We start from the raw sequence: 12,593 nt of genomic DNA on the forward strand, positions 1-12,593 counted from the left end.
TGCAAAAAGTACCAAGCAAAATTAATTGATAAAATGAAATAATATGAAGTAGTTAGGCTAAAAATAAATATTAGGATGGTTCTGTAAAATGCAACCCAATATTTATTACTTGATTTTTTGAAACTCTCTCTATTAATTATATTTCTGCTGTAAAAATTAAAATGCATTGTTTTTTAATCCATGGTGTTTTGTTTTTAAATTATTTTGGCAGTTTTCCAGGAGTATGGGACTTTTTTTTTTTTTTAATTTGGCAACTCAACGCTCACTAGAAGTGAATCCAAGATGAATTGGAAACAGATGCCATTCAATGTGTGTGTCCCTCCTATCATTGTGATGGCTAATAAAATCAAAATTGTTTCCCTGTTGGAGTTTGAGCCTGTTTAATGTGTTGGCTTTATCATTATTCAAGCTTCCTGATTTTATCTAATTGTCTAGTTCTAAAAACAAAAGGTTTTTTTTTTTTTAATCAAATAAGTATACAAATGGACACCTGTTTTTTTGGAAGCATTCTGCTGGTACCGAGTAATATTGCCTCAGGTCCAATTGAGCATACTGTAGAATGACTTAAATGACTTATTCTAGAGTAATAAGAGACTATGTTTTTAATAATGTCAAACCAATGTGATTCTCTTCATTGACTAAAGAACCATTTCACTGCATGTTATAATCTTCCATCATAAATGTTACCCCTGTAGAATTGCATGGATCATTTTAAATAGCATGGAAAATACATGCAGAGTGTATTCATAAGGGCCATGACACTGATCCACCCCTAAGCCAACCACAGCAACTCAAGATTTCAACTGATAATTCTTGTACTATGAATGAATTAATCTATCCCTCTTCTGTTCACTGAAGTAGAAAACTAAGGACAGGAGTAATTCCTTTTTACATATAGTTCTTTTTATATAAAAATTTCTGTATACATGTACAAGGTAAGGCATTGCTTATTTACTATTACATACTATTTCTTCTCCCTTTGAAGTATTTGATTCAAAGATATCTTTTGATCAAAGATATAACAATTTCATTGAGTAGTTCCAATAAGGAGTTATGAGAATAGCAGAGTTCAACTCTGATAAACCATCCTTAAGATTCACTTTTTTAGGAATCCCAAAATCCATGGGATTTGAGATTTCACAGACTTTCAGAGATAGAGTTTCGACTCAGGAAGTTCTACAAGGCTACTGATGACTAAGGTAAATCTCAGTCTATTGCTGTTGTAGCATGCTTTTTCAAAATGTCATTGATTTGTGAGATCCCAGAGTCCTCAGAACACAAACTCATTTTATAACTTAAGGAAATGAGTTATAAAACTAAACCATAGTTGGAAGGGACATAAGAAGCTAACTAACCCAACGCTGAACTAACAGTCACTCTAATAATGGGCCCCTCCAATGGGCCCCCCAAGCCATCATCTAGCCTTTGTTTGAGGACTCCTGAAGAGTAAGAGGCATCACCCCTCAATAATGCCAATTTTACTTTTGGATAGCAAGATTTAGGAAGTTGTTGAGGCTTTACCCCCACCTACTTTAAGTCTAGGTTTTCTTCCTTGCATCTTCCACCTGCTTGCTTGGACTAAAAAGAACAAGCCTGATCCCTGTTATACAAGATGACCTTTCTAGCCCTTAAAACTATTTCCTCTTCCCTAGCCTTCTCTTCTCAAGGCTGAATATCTCCAAATTAACTTAAAGCAATCCTCATATGACTTGGTTTCCAAACCCTTTACCATTTTAGTGGCTTTCTTAAACTGTGGTAACCCTAATTGATCCCAAGGTTTTCTAACCCAGGAAGGATACAACAGAACTCTGCTCCAGAATACACAATTTCTTTTACTGCAGCCCAAGATCTCAGGAGGTTTTTGATTGCCCCATTCCATTGCTAACTTATATGCAGCATATAGTCCATTGCAGGCCTCAGATCTTTTTCAGACAAGCTGCTGTCTAACCATGCTTCTCTCATCCTATGTTTGGGGAATTAATTTTCTTTGTTCCTAAAGATGGGATTTTACATTTATACCTGCAGAATTTCATCTTATTTGTTTAAACCTAATGTGTAGGTGTTTGGGATATTTTTGGATTCTGCCCCTATCCTTTAGGATGCTAAGCATCCCTCTGTTTTGTGCCTTCTGTACATATGATGTACAACACAGATGTGTCCCTTTATCCAATTTGGTGATAAAAATGTTAAATAAATAGCAAAGGACTCTACAAGCATTTCAGTTATATTTCACTATAGGACTCCTTTTAATCTGATGTTGAACTATTAATATCTCCTCTTGGTGTATGGCCATTCAAAGCAATTCCAAACTCATCTCAATTAATATCATCTAATCTCCTTCTCTCAACATCCCTCTCTGTACCATAATATACTTTATGAAATGCTTTGTGAAACTCTAGGTATGCTCTGCTTAGTACAATATTCCCCTTGGGGGACACCTGAGTAAGCCTGTCTAAAAAAGCAATATTCTAAACATTAACAGCAAAGGGCCAAGCACAAATTGAAAGATGACAAGGTAGTCTAATCTGTGGTCAAGGTCTCCCTTTTACCTTCCTGCCATCTCTCCACTATGAAATTATATGACCATTCAGGTGATATATAGAATCTTTGATTCCTTGGCATAAGAGCTAAGCATCCAGATCTCAACCCCTTTCATCTGTATAACAGGAGTAGAGGGAGCAATTGGAATCAGGAAGAGAAGTGGGATGATTTCTGGGAAGATGAATAAAGAATATATAAAGGAGGAAATGAAGAAGTTTGAATGGTGAAATGAAATATTGTCTATACCCCACATGGTCATAGGCCATGAGGGGAGGTGGGAGCTGAGAGGCCTTTGGCATCTGGTTGCCTTTTTCAGAAGAATTCTCTCTCCATAAATATATGAACCATTCAGCCCACTACCACCACCAGAGGCACCCTAGTTGGTCTCTCTGAAGATCTAGATAAAATCATGGGCACTAATGGATGAAAGATTGTTTCAAATGAAAATGACTAAAAACATTTTTTCCTTACTGGATCATTACATAATGCCAACAGCAATAATCCCATTTCTGTAGTGCTGTGAAGGTAATTTTTCTTGATTTTTTTTTAAAAAGCACTTACCTTAGAGTGGAGGTAGGCAAATAAGGGAAATGTGAGAAAAGTGATACATTGTTTATTATCCCCATTATAGAGATGAGGAAACTGACAGGCTATTTGACTTGACTAGAGTCACTCATGAAGTTTAAAGTGGTAAAACACATCAAATCAAGTCCCCCATGGCTGGACATTTATAGGTACCAATTAGGAAAACTCTAACAATGTCCCAAAGGAAGAACAGTCAGACACTGATTTACACAAAGCCTATTTACACTTCTTTTTCACTGTCTTTTTGATGGAAGATAAAAAATATTTTATGAAATAATAAGCCTTTCATTATTATTTATTCAATACCATAATGTCCACTGGTATCTTTCCCTCTTAATCAAAGAAATGTGACAATTAAAAAGTTCAAGAGACAAAATTTCTGGGTAATTTAATAACTTTATTAATTAAGTCAACAGATTATTAATAAAAAGATGGTCATTTGGGCGTTTCTTAGACCAAAGACCCCTAATGGTGGCAAGGTCACAGTTTATGTGCCCTTTGAAGACGAGGTATTCCTGAGAGATGGCATTGTTTAATGCAATGTGAAATGGATGATCTTGGGGGTATACGACTTAAGTCTCTCAATGAGACATCAATTTCCATTTTTTCTTTCTTGATAATAGGGAAATTCAAACACAATTAGCAGGAATAAACCCATTAACAGATATTTAGTATTTCTTTTACTGTCTAATTAGATCTTGGCTGGGTATATTTCTAAGAGAAATTTCCAACACTGGTTTCTGCATAAGGAAGTAGAAAAGAGGAAAAACCTTGGTCCTAACATAATAATTAGTTACCCCATCCTAAACCACAATGTGGCAGATTTGAGTGTTTAGAGCAAATCTACCATTTTTTTTTGTTAGCATACCTAAAATGATTTTCTCTAACTCCTTTGGTAAATGTTCCCTTTTCTGATATTCCACTAGCATTATTTTAAAGAAAATCTTCTAAAAGAAAGCACTCCCATCATTGTAGCACTAAAATTGATTAAGAAAGCCTATGCCTGTCCAGTGAAAGATCTTTGAGTTCGTATCTCTGAAATAAAAAAGCAGGACTCTTGAGGGTATGTTTGTGGATAGGATGAAAATGATTATTACTGCTCTCTTTTACAGTAAAAAATTTCATAGTTGTTTTTTTTTTCAATTTTTGAAACACTTTCTAAAGTATCCTTCCAAAACAAAAAGGCAGCTGCCTGCACCAAAAGGGACAATCTTTCTCTGAAGCAGGGACTGAGGCCCCTTTCTGAGAGTCAGTGTGATTTCCTGGAAAAAGCACAGGGCTGGTCCAAGTCTGGAGACCTGATTCCTAGCATTGCCTCTATCACTCATTAGCCATATGACTTCTGCACATGGTACATTCCCTCAAGAGAATTAAAGCTCCATAAAGGCAGAAAATGTGGGCTTTTTAACTTAGCTTTCTCCTCCGAGCACCTAGCATAGTAAACAGCAGGCTCCTGATAAATGTGTGTCAATTTGGCATAGATTAGATGAAGTAACTTTTCACTGGATATCAATTTCCTCATATGTAAAATTAGGATAAAACCACAGCCCTATGAATCTTATATAGAATGGCTGTAAGGAAGGGAAATGGTATTTAAAAAAAAACCCTTTGTAAATTGTGACTGGTTATATAGGACAGAATATCTTCAGAAGCACCTTAGTATCCAAGCATCCTTCCCATGAATTTCAGAAGCTTATGAAAATATTTGTGATGAATGATCCCTTAAGAGCAAAGTATCACTTTCTCAAAACTCAGAACTTGTAAAAATGTTCTGATTATCTTTAAAAGAAAACGATCTTAATAATTTACTCCATGATGTTAGTGCAGTTGAGCAAAGGCCTATGAGATTGAGGCCATGAATTTTCTTTACAGAATTCATTGTCTTGTATGTCTCTAGCTTCAATGAGTGCAGTCTGATGTTTGAATGGAATTTAGACACTCTGTGTCTAATCACACATTGTCCATATCAGAACTCAAAGAGAAAACAAAGCCGGTATCAGTGAATGAATCAAACAAGCTCCCATTTCTGTAAGCTTATAAGTTTTACAAAGAAATGTTATCATGACCATACATTGAGGGAGAAAATACAATTATGATGGTCCTTTTCCCATAGACAAGCAATCAGAAGTAATGGCAGATTATGAGTTACTTTTAGTTGCAGGGTTAGGAAAAAATGAGACCTAGGATAGAAATCTGGGGCTCTCTCTCTCTCTCTCATCTTGGGGCCTTTCCCAGTATCAAAATTGGAGTCAATAAAGTAAATTTACTTAGGCCCGGTTGAGTACCAAAATGCAACTGTACCAAAAAGGCTATTATCAAGAGAAACTAAGAGACATTTAGGAAACAAGTGGAAGAGGGAGAATGCATGCCAGACATTTGCTATTACAAATAGATTATATTAAATTATTAAATCCTCCTTACAACCCTGAGAGATGGATGCCATTATTATTCTCCATTTCACAATGGAGGTAACTGAGGCAGATAAACATTAGGGACTTAGCCAGGGTCACAGAACTAGTAAGAGTCTGAGGCCAGATTTGAACTCTAGTCCAGACTCAGTGCTCTGTGTACCAGGTCTCCACCTAGCTGAGGCCAGGTTTGAACTCTGGTCTTTTAATTCCAGACTCAGTGCTCTGTGTACCAGGCCTCCACCTAGCTGCCTCTAAATGAAGACCAAGAATCCTCAAGGATCTCATTCATTTGACATTTTCTAAGAACTTAGTATTGCTCAGGGTCCGAAGACCTTTTAACACAAGGAGCTTCTAACTTATGGGAGAAAGAAAAGTAAAAATATGATATATGGGTGAACTGAATGTAAAGAATTGAGCAGAGAGAAACCTTTTATGGAGGTGGCAAAAAGGGTATCAGGAAAAGATTCAAGAGCAAGATGAAAATTGAGGAAGGTTTGAAAGAAGAGCAGTGTCCAGAAATAAATGATGCAAGGGTAGAGGAGAATGTAGAGGCAAGATATGTACAGGGAACAGAGAACAATACATAGTCCATGGGAAGGAGACACTTCTCTTAGGAAAGCATTATAACTTCTTTCCTCTCTCACGACTCTCTAGCTCTGCTTATCACTCTGGTTTATTCCCACACCACTCCTCAGGCTCCAAAGTTCCAAGAGATTTCAATATTTCCCCTTCCAAAGGCAAAAAGGAAGGGTGTCAAGGTCCTGGCAGAGGGAGAGATGAAAGAGTCAAATGTTGCCCAGACTGTTAGTGAAAGGAAAGGTCCACAATTATCCTAGCCTCATGGTCATTAGTGTGGTATAGAAACATAGTCATTAGGGAACTGACCTCATATAGAGGAATTGTCCCTGAAGGGGAAAAAAGGCCTATCTCTATTCTGGCACTGTATTAGTATTCATGAGCTCTGTGTGTCTACACAGTCTAATATGATGAAAGTATGATATTATAGGAGTTTGCGAAAAGGGAAACATCTACCTTAGGGAGGTTGGCAAGCCTACCATGCATGAGGGTAAATTGAAAAACTCTATTTTGCCTTTTGCTGCAAGAAAGCTGAGAGAAGCTTGTAATTTAGAGTAGGAAGCCGAGTCAAGCAGGACAAGAGTAATTCTAATATTGATATAATACAACCCATCATCAGAGAAGGCAGACTGGTCTGGGGGCTAACCCAGCAGACACAATTACTGGGATTGTCTCTCTTCTCTTCTCTCCGTCTCCAGGATAAAGACGAATCAATTAGCCCCCAACACACAGTGACCTTGACAGCAATACCTCTGAACAGAATATGCTGAGGCAGAGAGAAAAAGGAATGAGAGGGGAGAAAAGTGTTCTGAAATCCACTGCCAGCTGCTTTTCTGAGCAATCCTTCACTCCGAACCATGATGCCTGTGACTTGCTTCTAGCCAAAAATATCTCATTTGAAAGGATATACACCTCTCCTGGCTGTAAATAAACAAGGATTTCTCAGATGGGAAGAGAAGAGGCAATGAAATGCAGAAAAGGGCATGTTCTCACCAGTGTAAACAAACATTAACAGAATCAAGGATTGACTAGCACCTACTTCCTGAAAAGAAAGCTGGCCCAACATTGCACCCTCCCCCTACTTCCAAAGAGAAATGAGATGGCTTTTTGACCAGATAACTTTTAGAGATACAATAAAAAGGGAATAAAGGAATAACAGACTTTGAGAGTTAAGCATCTAGAAGTTAGCTGTCATAAATCCTTCACCTGGGGAATCCAAACAACTATTCTGTGGTCATTGTGTTTTTTTAAAATAAAGTTTCTGATCAAGTGCCACTTTTACACTAAGCTTTTTCTGACACTCTACCCCCAGTTGTTAGGAAATTCTCCCCTTAGATTACCATGTATTTATTTTGGGTATTTCAATGCAAATGTGTATGTGTGTGTACATATATACAGACATATAAAAGCATGTGTGGTCTTCTGTGTGTGTGTGTGTGTGTGTGTGTGTGTGTGTATGTGTGTGTATACTTATGTGTTGTTCTCCCAGGCAAATGTGAGTCCCTTGGGAGCAGAGACTATTCCATTTCCTTACCTTTGCATCACCATCACTTATCATAGCACCTAACACATAGTAGGCACACAATAATGACTGGTGAATAAAATGATTTAATTATTTCCCAGCCATCATTTTCAGGCTCTTGATAAAATTTAAAACAGAATAATATAATCTTGCATTTGTTCTAGGGAGCCATAACTCTTTTAATTGAATGAGAATGAGATCAAAATCCCTTGTCCAACCCTTGGAGAAAGGCATAAAAACTATATGGGAAGTATAATAACTTAAGATACTTTATGGGAGGAAATTTGCCTTCAATTTAAAAAAATTGTTTTTTTAAATTATGTACTTTTGTCATGGTCTTAATCAATAAACCATGTATTTTTAAAAATCTCCCAAATCTCCATATAACACATTTCAGAAGGTCCTTCCTAAGGGTACATTTTTGTTTTCTCGCCCCTACGTCAGGCTAGCCTAATCAGAAAGGTGCCCTATCTTTTCACTGAAGCATCATATTTCATATCAGACAAAAGAGTAACCTTGCCGCCCATGCGGAACTGTGCTGCTTTGGGAGCTGCACACTCTGCACCACTTGTTCCAGGCAAGCCTGTCGCATCTGGTGGCCAGGTGGGAGAGGCCGAGGATGTCATGATGTCTGTCAGCCCTTTAATGGTGCTCTGGGGATCTGAGAGAGAGATGCAGAGTGGTATCTGAAGAAAAAGACTTTCTTCCCTGATGGTACCTGGAAAACAAGTCTTTCAGTAAATCTGTCTCTCCCTGAATGGGTAATAGTAAAATGAACATGAGAGAGACTTCACAAGAGCCAAACTAAGTTCTTCTGTGTTGATACAGCTCTATCTCACACTGAACAAAATCATCAGGGTACATGTATACGGAGGGAAAGAGTTTTGTTTGTTTGTTTGTTTCCTCCCTGATGTTTAGGGTATGGGGAGGGAAGAGTTTCATAATAACATTTCTTTCTTCCTAAAAGGAAGTAAAAATTAAAACCTCTAAGAGAATATATAAGTACTAGATTTAGGAGAAGATTCAATGAATCTTTTTTTTCCCCTCTACTAAATAACTTTTCCATCTCAAAGAGGTGAAGCTCAGGGACAAAAATAAAAGACAAGAGTTACATTCAGAAACCTGCTGGAAACTTCTTTTCATGCAAAAGTTTACAACCAAGTGACTCACAGGATTTCTTCCTTGTCTTCCTTTCCTCTGTTGCCCGTGGGCCTACTCAGCATCTGGACAGCGGCAGTCTGCCTATACTAGGTCTAGAGTCTCAGCTTTTTTCAGAGCTTATTACACTGAACAGGGGCAGTATAAGTACAGGCTAAAAGGATACATCTCCCAAAAAACTAGGTATCCTTCAAGTGGATTGGACCCAAATCACTGTCAAGAAAGCTCTAAATACTTAATCACCCAACACTGGCCTAACGGGAGAAAGCACTCTGACAGAATCATGCAATATCCTGAATATTCAACAAAAGCCCTACCTAAGCAAAAGCTGCCAAAGTACCGGTGGAGAAAGCAAGAAACCTTAGGCAGTGAATGGGCCGAGTACCTTGATGAAGTCTACAAGAGGAATTAGCAATTAGAACCAAAAGGGTAACAGAACCTTGCTGAGAAAGCAGGGTAAGGGAGAAGGAAGGGGTGGGGGAACAGTTGCCAAATGAGAATAATGAGGACCAAAGGGCTTTGGGCCAGGACTGAGTGGAAGAGAGGGGAATAAAAAGTAGAGAAAATCAGCATCATGGAAAGAGAAAAAAAAAATCAAAAATATGTTCATTGAGCATTCAATCCAACTCAGATTCTTTTCTGGGACATAAAAGGAACCCATTTATCACACATAACTCAGGGGATAGTCCTTCCTCCTGCTATTAGGTATGTTTCATACCCCACAGAGGTGCTACCTGCCAAAGTAGGATCTCTGGCCATAGAGAGCTGCTGCTGCTATTTCATGAGAGCTCTCCCAGAATTGCTTCACACATGTTCTTCATGTGCCCCCCCCAACAAACAGCTTGCAAAATGCTTCCACTAACTCTTCAGCAACAACCTAAACATCTTGGTATACATGAAAATGCAATTTAAAATGAAGAAGAAAAGGGAGGGGGTAAGCTGTTTGCCTTGAAAATATAATTTTCGTTCCCCTCTTTTCAGTATATTCTCTCTCTCTCTCTCTCTCTCTCTCTCTCTCTCTCTCTCTCTCTCTCTCTCTCTCTCTCTCTCTCTCTCTCTCTCTCTCTCTCTCATTTCTTACTTACAAACTTTTGGAGCACTTTGAAGATTCGTTTCAGTGGTTGGTGCCTGTGATGCTGTCATGGGTGTTCTCCCCTCAAAGTCCTGGATGGGAGGAGGGAAGGATGGTGCAGCAGAAGGCAGCAGAGAAAAGGCTAATGAGGGGTTCTGTGGGGATGGTGGGGCCAAAGGGTCAGAGGGCACTTGGGAGCTGCCACCCTGCATTGTAACACCCTGGACTTGGCCCTTGGCTTCCCGGTGGGCCCCAGGAAAAGAAGGTGAGGGGTAAACCTCTGAGGGGTCCCAGACGGTGGAGGCAGCAGTAGGATCCACAGCAGTGATAGGGTCCTGGCCTATCCTCCCTGGGTCGAGGTGAGTAGGGGTGTCATACTCAAATATCTTGTCCACAAACACCCACTTGAGACCAGCGATGCAGAGACAGAGGCTGACCAGGCAGGCCAAGATGGGCACAATGCAGATCTTCTCCGAGTTGAGGCAGCCCCGCAGGCGCTCAGCCTCCAGGCAGACACAGCAGGGGATGGCCAGGCCCACCATGGCCCCTTCTCCCCCATCCTCGGCCTGGGCCCGTGACATTGCTTCAGCTGTGGGGAGCCCATCCAGAGATGGATCTGGACTCAGCTCAGAGGAGGGGCTGGGACAACTCTCTGCAGCTCCCTCCGACATGTCTGAAGCTCCCGTCTCTACAGGCTCACTTCCAAGAGGCCTGGACTCTCACCACCAGGCAGGGCCCCCCCCAACAATATGAGACAGCATCTTAGAGGGGAAAATCAATAGGTTGTCTTTGGCCAAGACCATGATCCAAGTCAGGAGGAGTTGAGGAGAAAATGAGAGGGGGGCTGAGGAAGAAAAGCAAAAACTCTTCCTGACAACAGCAAAAGGAAGGTGATTAAGCAGTTATCCGGCGTCTGCTCCTGGGCCACTTTTCTAGTTTCTGGAAATACCTCTGAACATCCCGGCTCCGCTTGGGCAGAGGGCAAAGAAGAAATCAAGGAGGGAAAAGACAGAAAGCAAGCAGAACAGCGGCCGGGCGCTGTGCGATTAAGTGAACCAGTAGCCCAGGGCAAAAGACAGGGCTCTCACCTGGACCATCTGAGGCAGGGGGCTGTTGAGCGGAGGAAAACAACTGGCAATCGGGAAGAGCAAAAGGCAAAACCCTGAGAAGAGGAGCGGCCGCGGGGGCAGGAGAGGCGGCAGCGGCAGAGGCAGCGGCGGCGGCGGCGGCAGTGGCAGCAGCAAGGGGAGCGGCAGCACAGGCAGCGGTAACAGCATCCTGCTCTGTTTCAGCAGCGGCGGCAGCGGACAGCGGCTGCGAGGGGCTGAATCATGAGCGAGCAGCAGGTGCCTGCTCTCCGCGCATCCCTGCCAGCGGCGGCATCGCAGGGCAAGGCTGAAGGAGGAGGGCTGGGGCCAGGAGGGCTGGGTGCCTCCCTGCCCCGCCCCCCACCCGCTGCGCACACCCTCCTCTTTGTCCTTCTGGAGGGAGGCACGAGTACATAGGCACTTTCTGGCTTTCCAGCTCCTTCCTTCTTCACAGTCCCTTTCTCCTTGTCATCTACACTCTCTGTCCTGTTCTATCTCTTCCCTCCTCCCCTTTCTCCCATCTAGCACTCCTCCCTCCCTCCTCCCTCCCTCTCTCTCTTCTTCTTCTCTCTCTCTCTCTCTCTCTCTCTCTCTCTCTCTCTCTCTCTCTCTCTCTCTCTCTCTCTCTCTCTCTCTCTCTCTCTCTTTCTCTCTCTCTTCTCTCTCTCTCCTGAGTTGACTCAAATCAGTATACCCAGCAACACAGGACTACCAGTGCCACTGACTTCCTATTTTATCCAATTAGAAGGAATAAAGGCTATCGAATCAAAGACAAGCAGGCAGGCAGCAGTTCTGCTTAGTCTCCATCCCTCCCCCCCCCACTCTCCTCTCTCTTTTTTACTCTCTTCCTTTCCCTCTAGTGTGCCTATTGCAACTTTCCACCCCAACCTTGCTTTCTCTCAGTCATATTTGTTCTTTTCCTTTGAGCCAAGGTTAGGTCAGGAAAAGGCAGCGATCAATGCCCTCCATCTAACAAAGCTCTGGTTGGGAGGGGATGTAGGTGGGACCTCATGGGCTGAACCAAAGGCTTAGAGCAAAGTCTGATATTTGATCCGTCCCCAGAGAGGGAAGCTTTGCAGTAGCAACTTCTTCCTGCCTGCTGCCTGCAGATTCCACTCCTTCTTAGCACTTTAATAAGGTTCACTCAGGGAGAACACTAGCATTATTTGACTTTTGCCTGGCCTTTAGAAAAATTCTACCTGGACAGTCCCACATTCACACTATTAAAGATGAATAGTTTTTTTTTTAATCTTTATTGTGATGATTTTGAAATAAAATGCTTTTGTGAAGTAAAAGTAGGCTTCTCAGTCTGGTCCCTGAAATGGCTTCATCCCTTTGAGTCCTCAATACTAAACTCCCCCAGAATGACCTCACTTTAATAACAGTCAGGAAGTAACTCAGTGTGGTTGGGAGCTAACAACACCAATTCTTGTCCTGTAATATTTCAAAGAGGCCTCATTTCTCTGGCTTATATTCCATCCATTCCTATCACCACTAGAATGGCCAAATACCTATAATAAGAAATGTATTCCACATAAATATGATTAAATCTATGGAGTTCTCAGTCTTCCCTTTTTGAGAGTCCTTTCTTTTCTTCCCTCCCTTCTTTCCTCCTTCCCTCCCTCCCTCCCTCCCTTCCT

The 12,593-nt window shown here is 41.2% G+C and overlaps 1 protein-coding gene across 9 annotated transcripts in view; it reads right to left on the reverse strand.

Annotated features, from left to right (window-relative positions):
* Positions 1-12,593, reverse strand: part of NRG1 (neuregulin 1) — an 888,216-nt gene that overhangs the window by 121,781 nt on the left and 753,842 nt on the right. Inside the window, exon 1 of one of the 9 annotated variants that reach the window (XM_074275398.1) lies at positions 9,879-10,910. The exons of the other annotated variants lie outside the window; for them this stretch is intronic. Within the exon in view, the coding sequence (XP_074131499.1) occupies positions 9,879-10,536 (658 nt within the window). The 5' untranslated portion in view covers positions 10,537-10,910. Of the gene's footprint in view, positions 1-9,878; positions 10,911-12,593 lie in introns of those variants that run through there. 9 annotated transcript variants of the gene reach the window in all.

The sequence above is a fragment of the Sminthopsis crassicaudata genome, chromosome 6 (genome assembly GCF_048593235.1).
Source record: "Sminthopsis crassicaudata isolate SCR6 chromosome 6, ASM4859323v1, whole genome shotgun sequence".
NCBI lineage: Eukaryota > Metazoa > Chordata > Mammalia > Dasyuromorphia > Dasyuridae > Sminthopsis > Sminthopsis crassicaudata.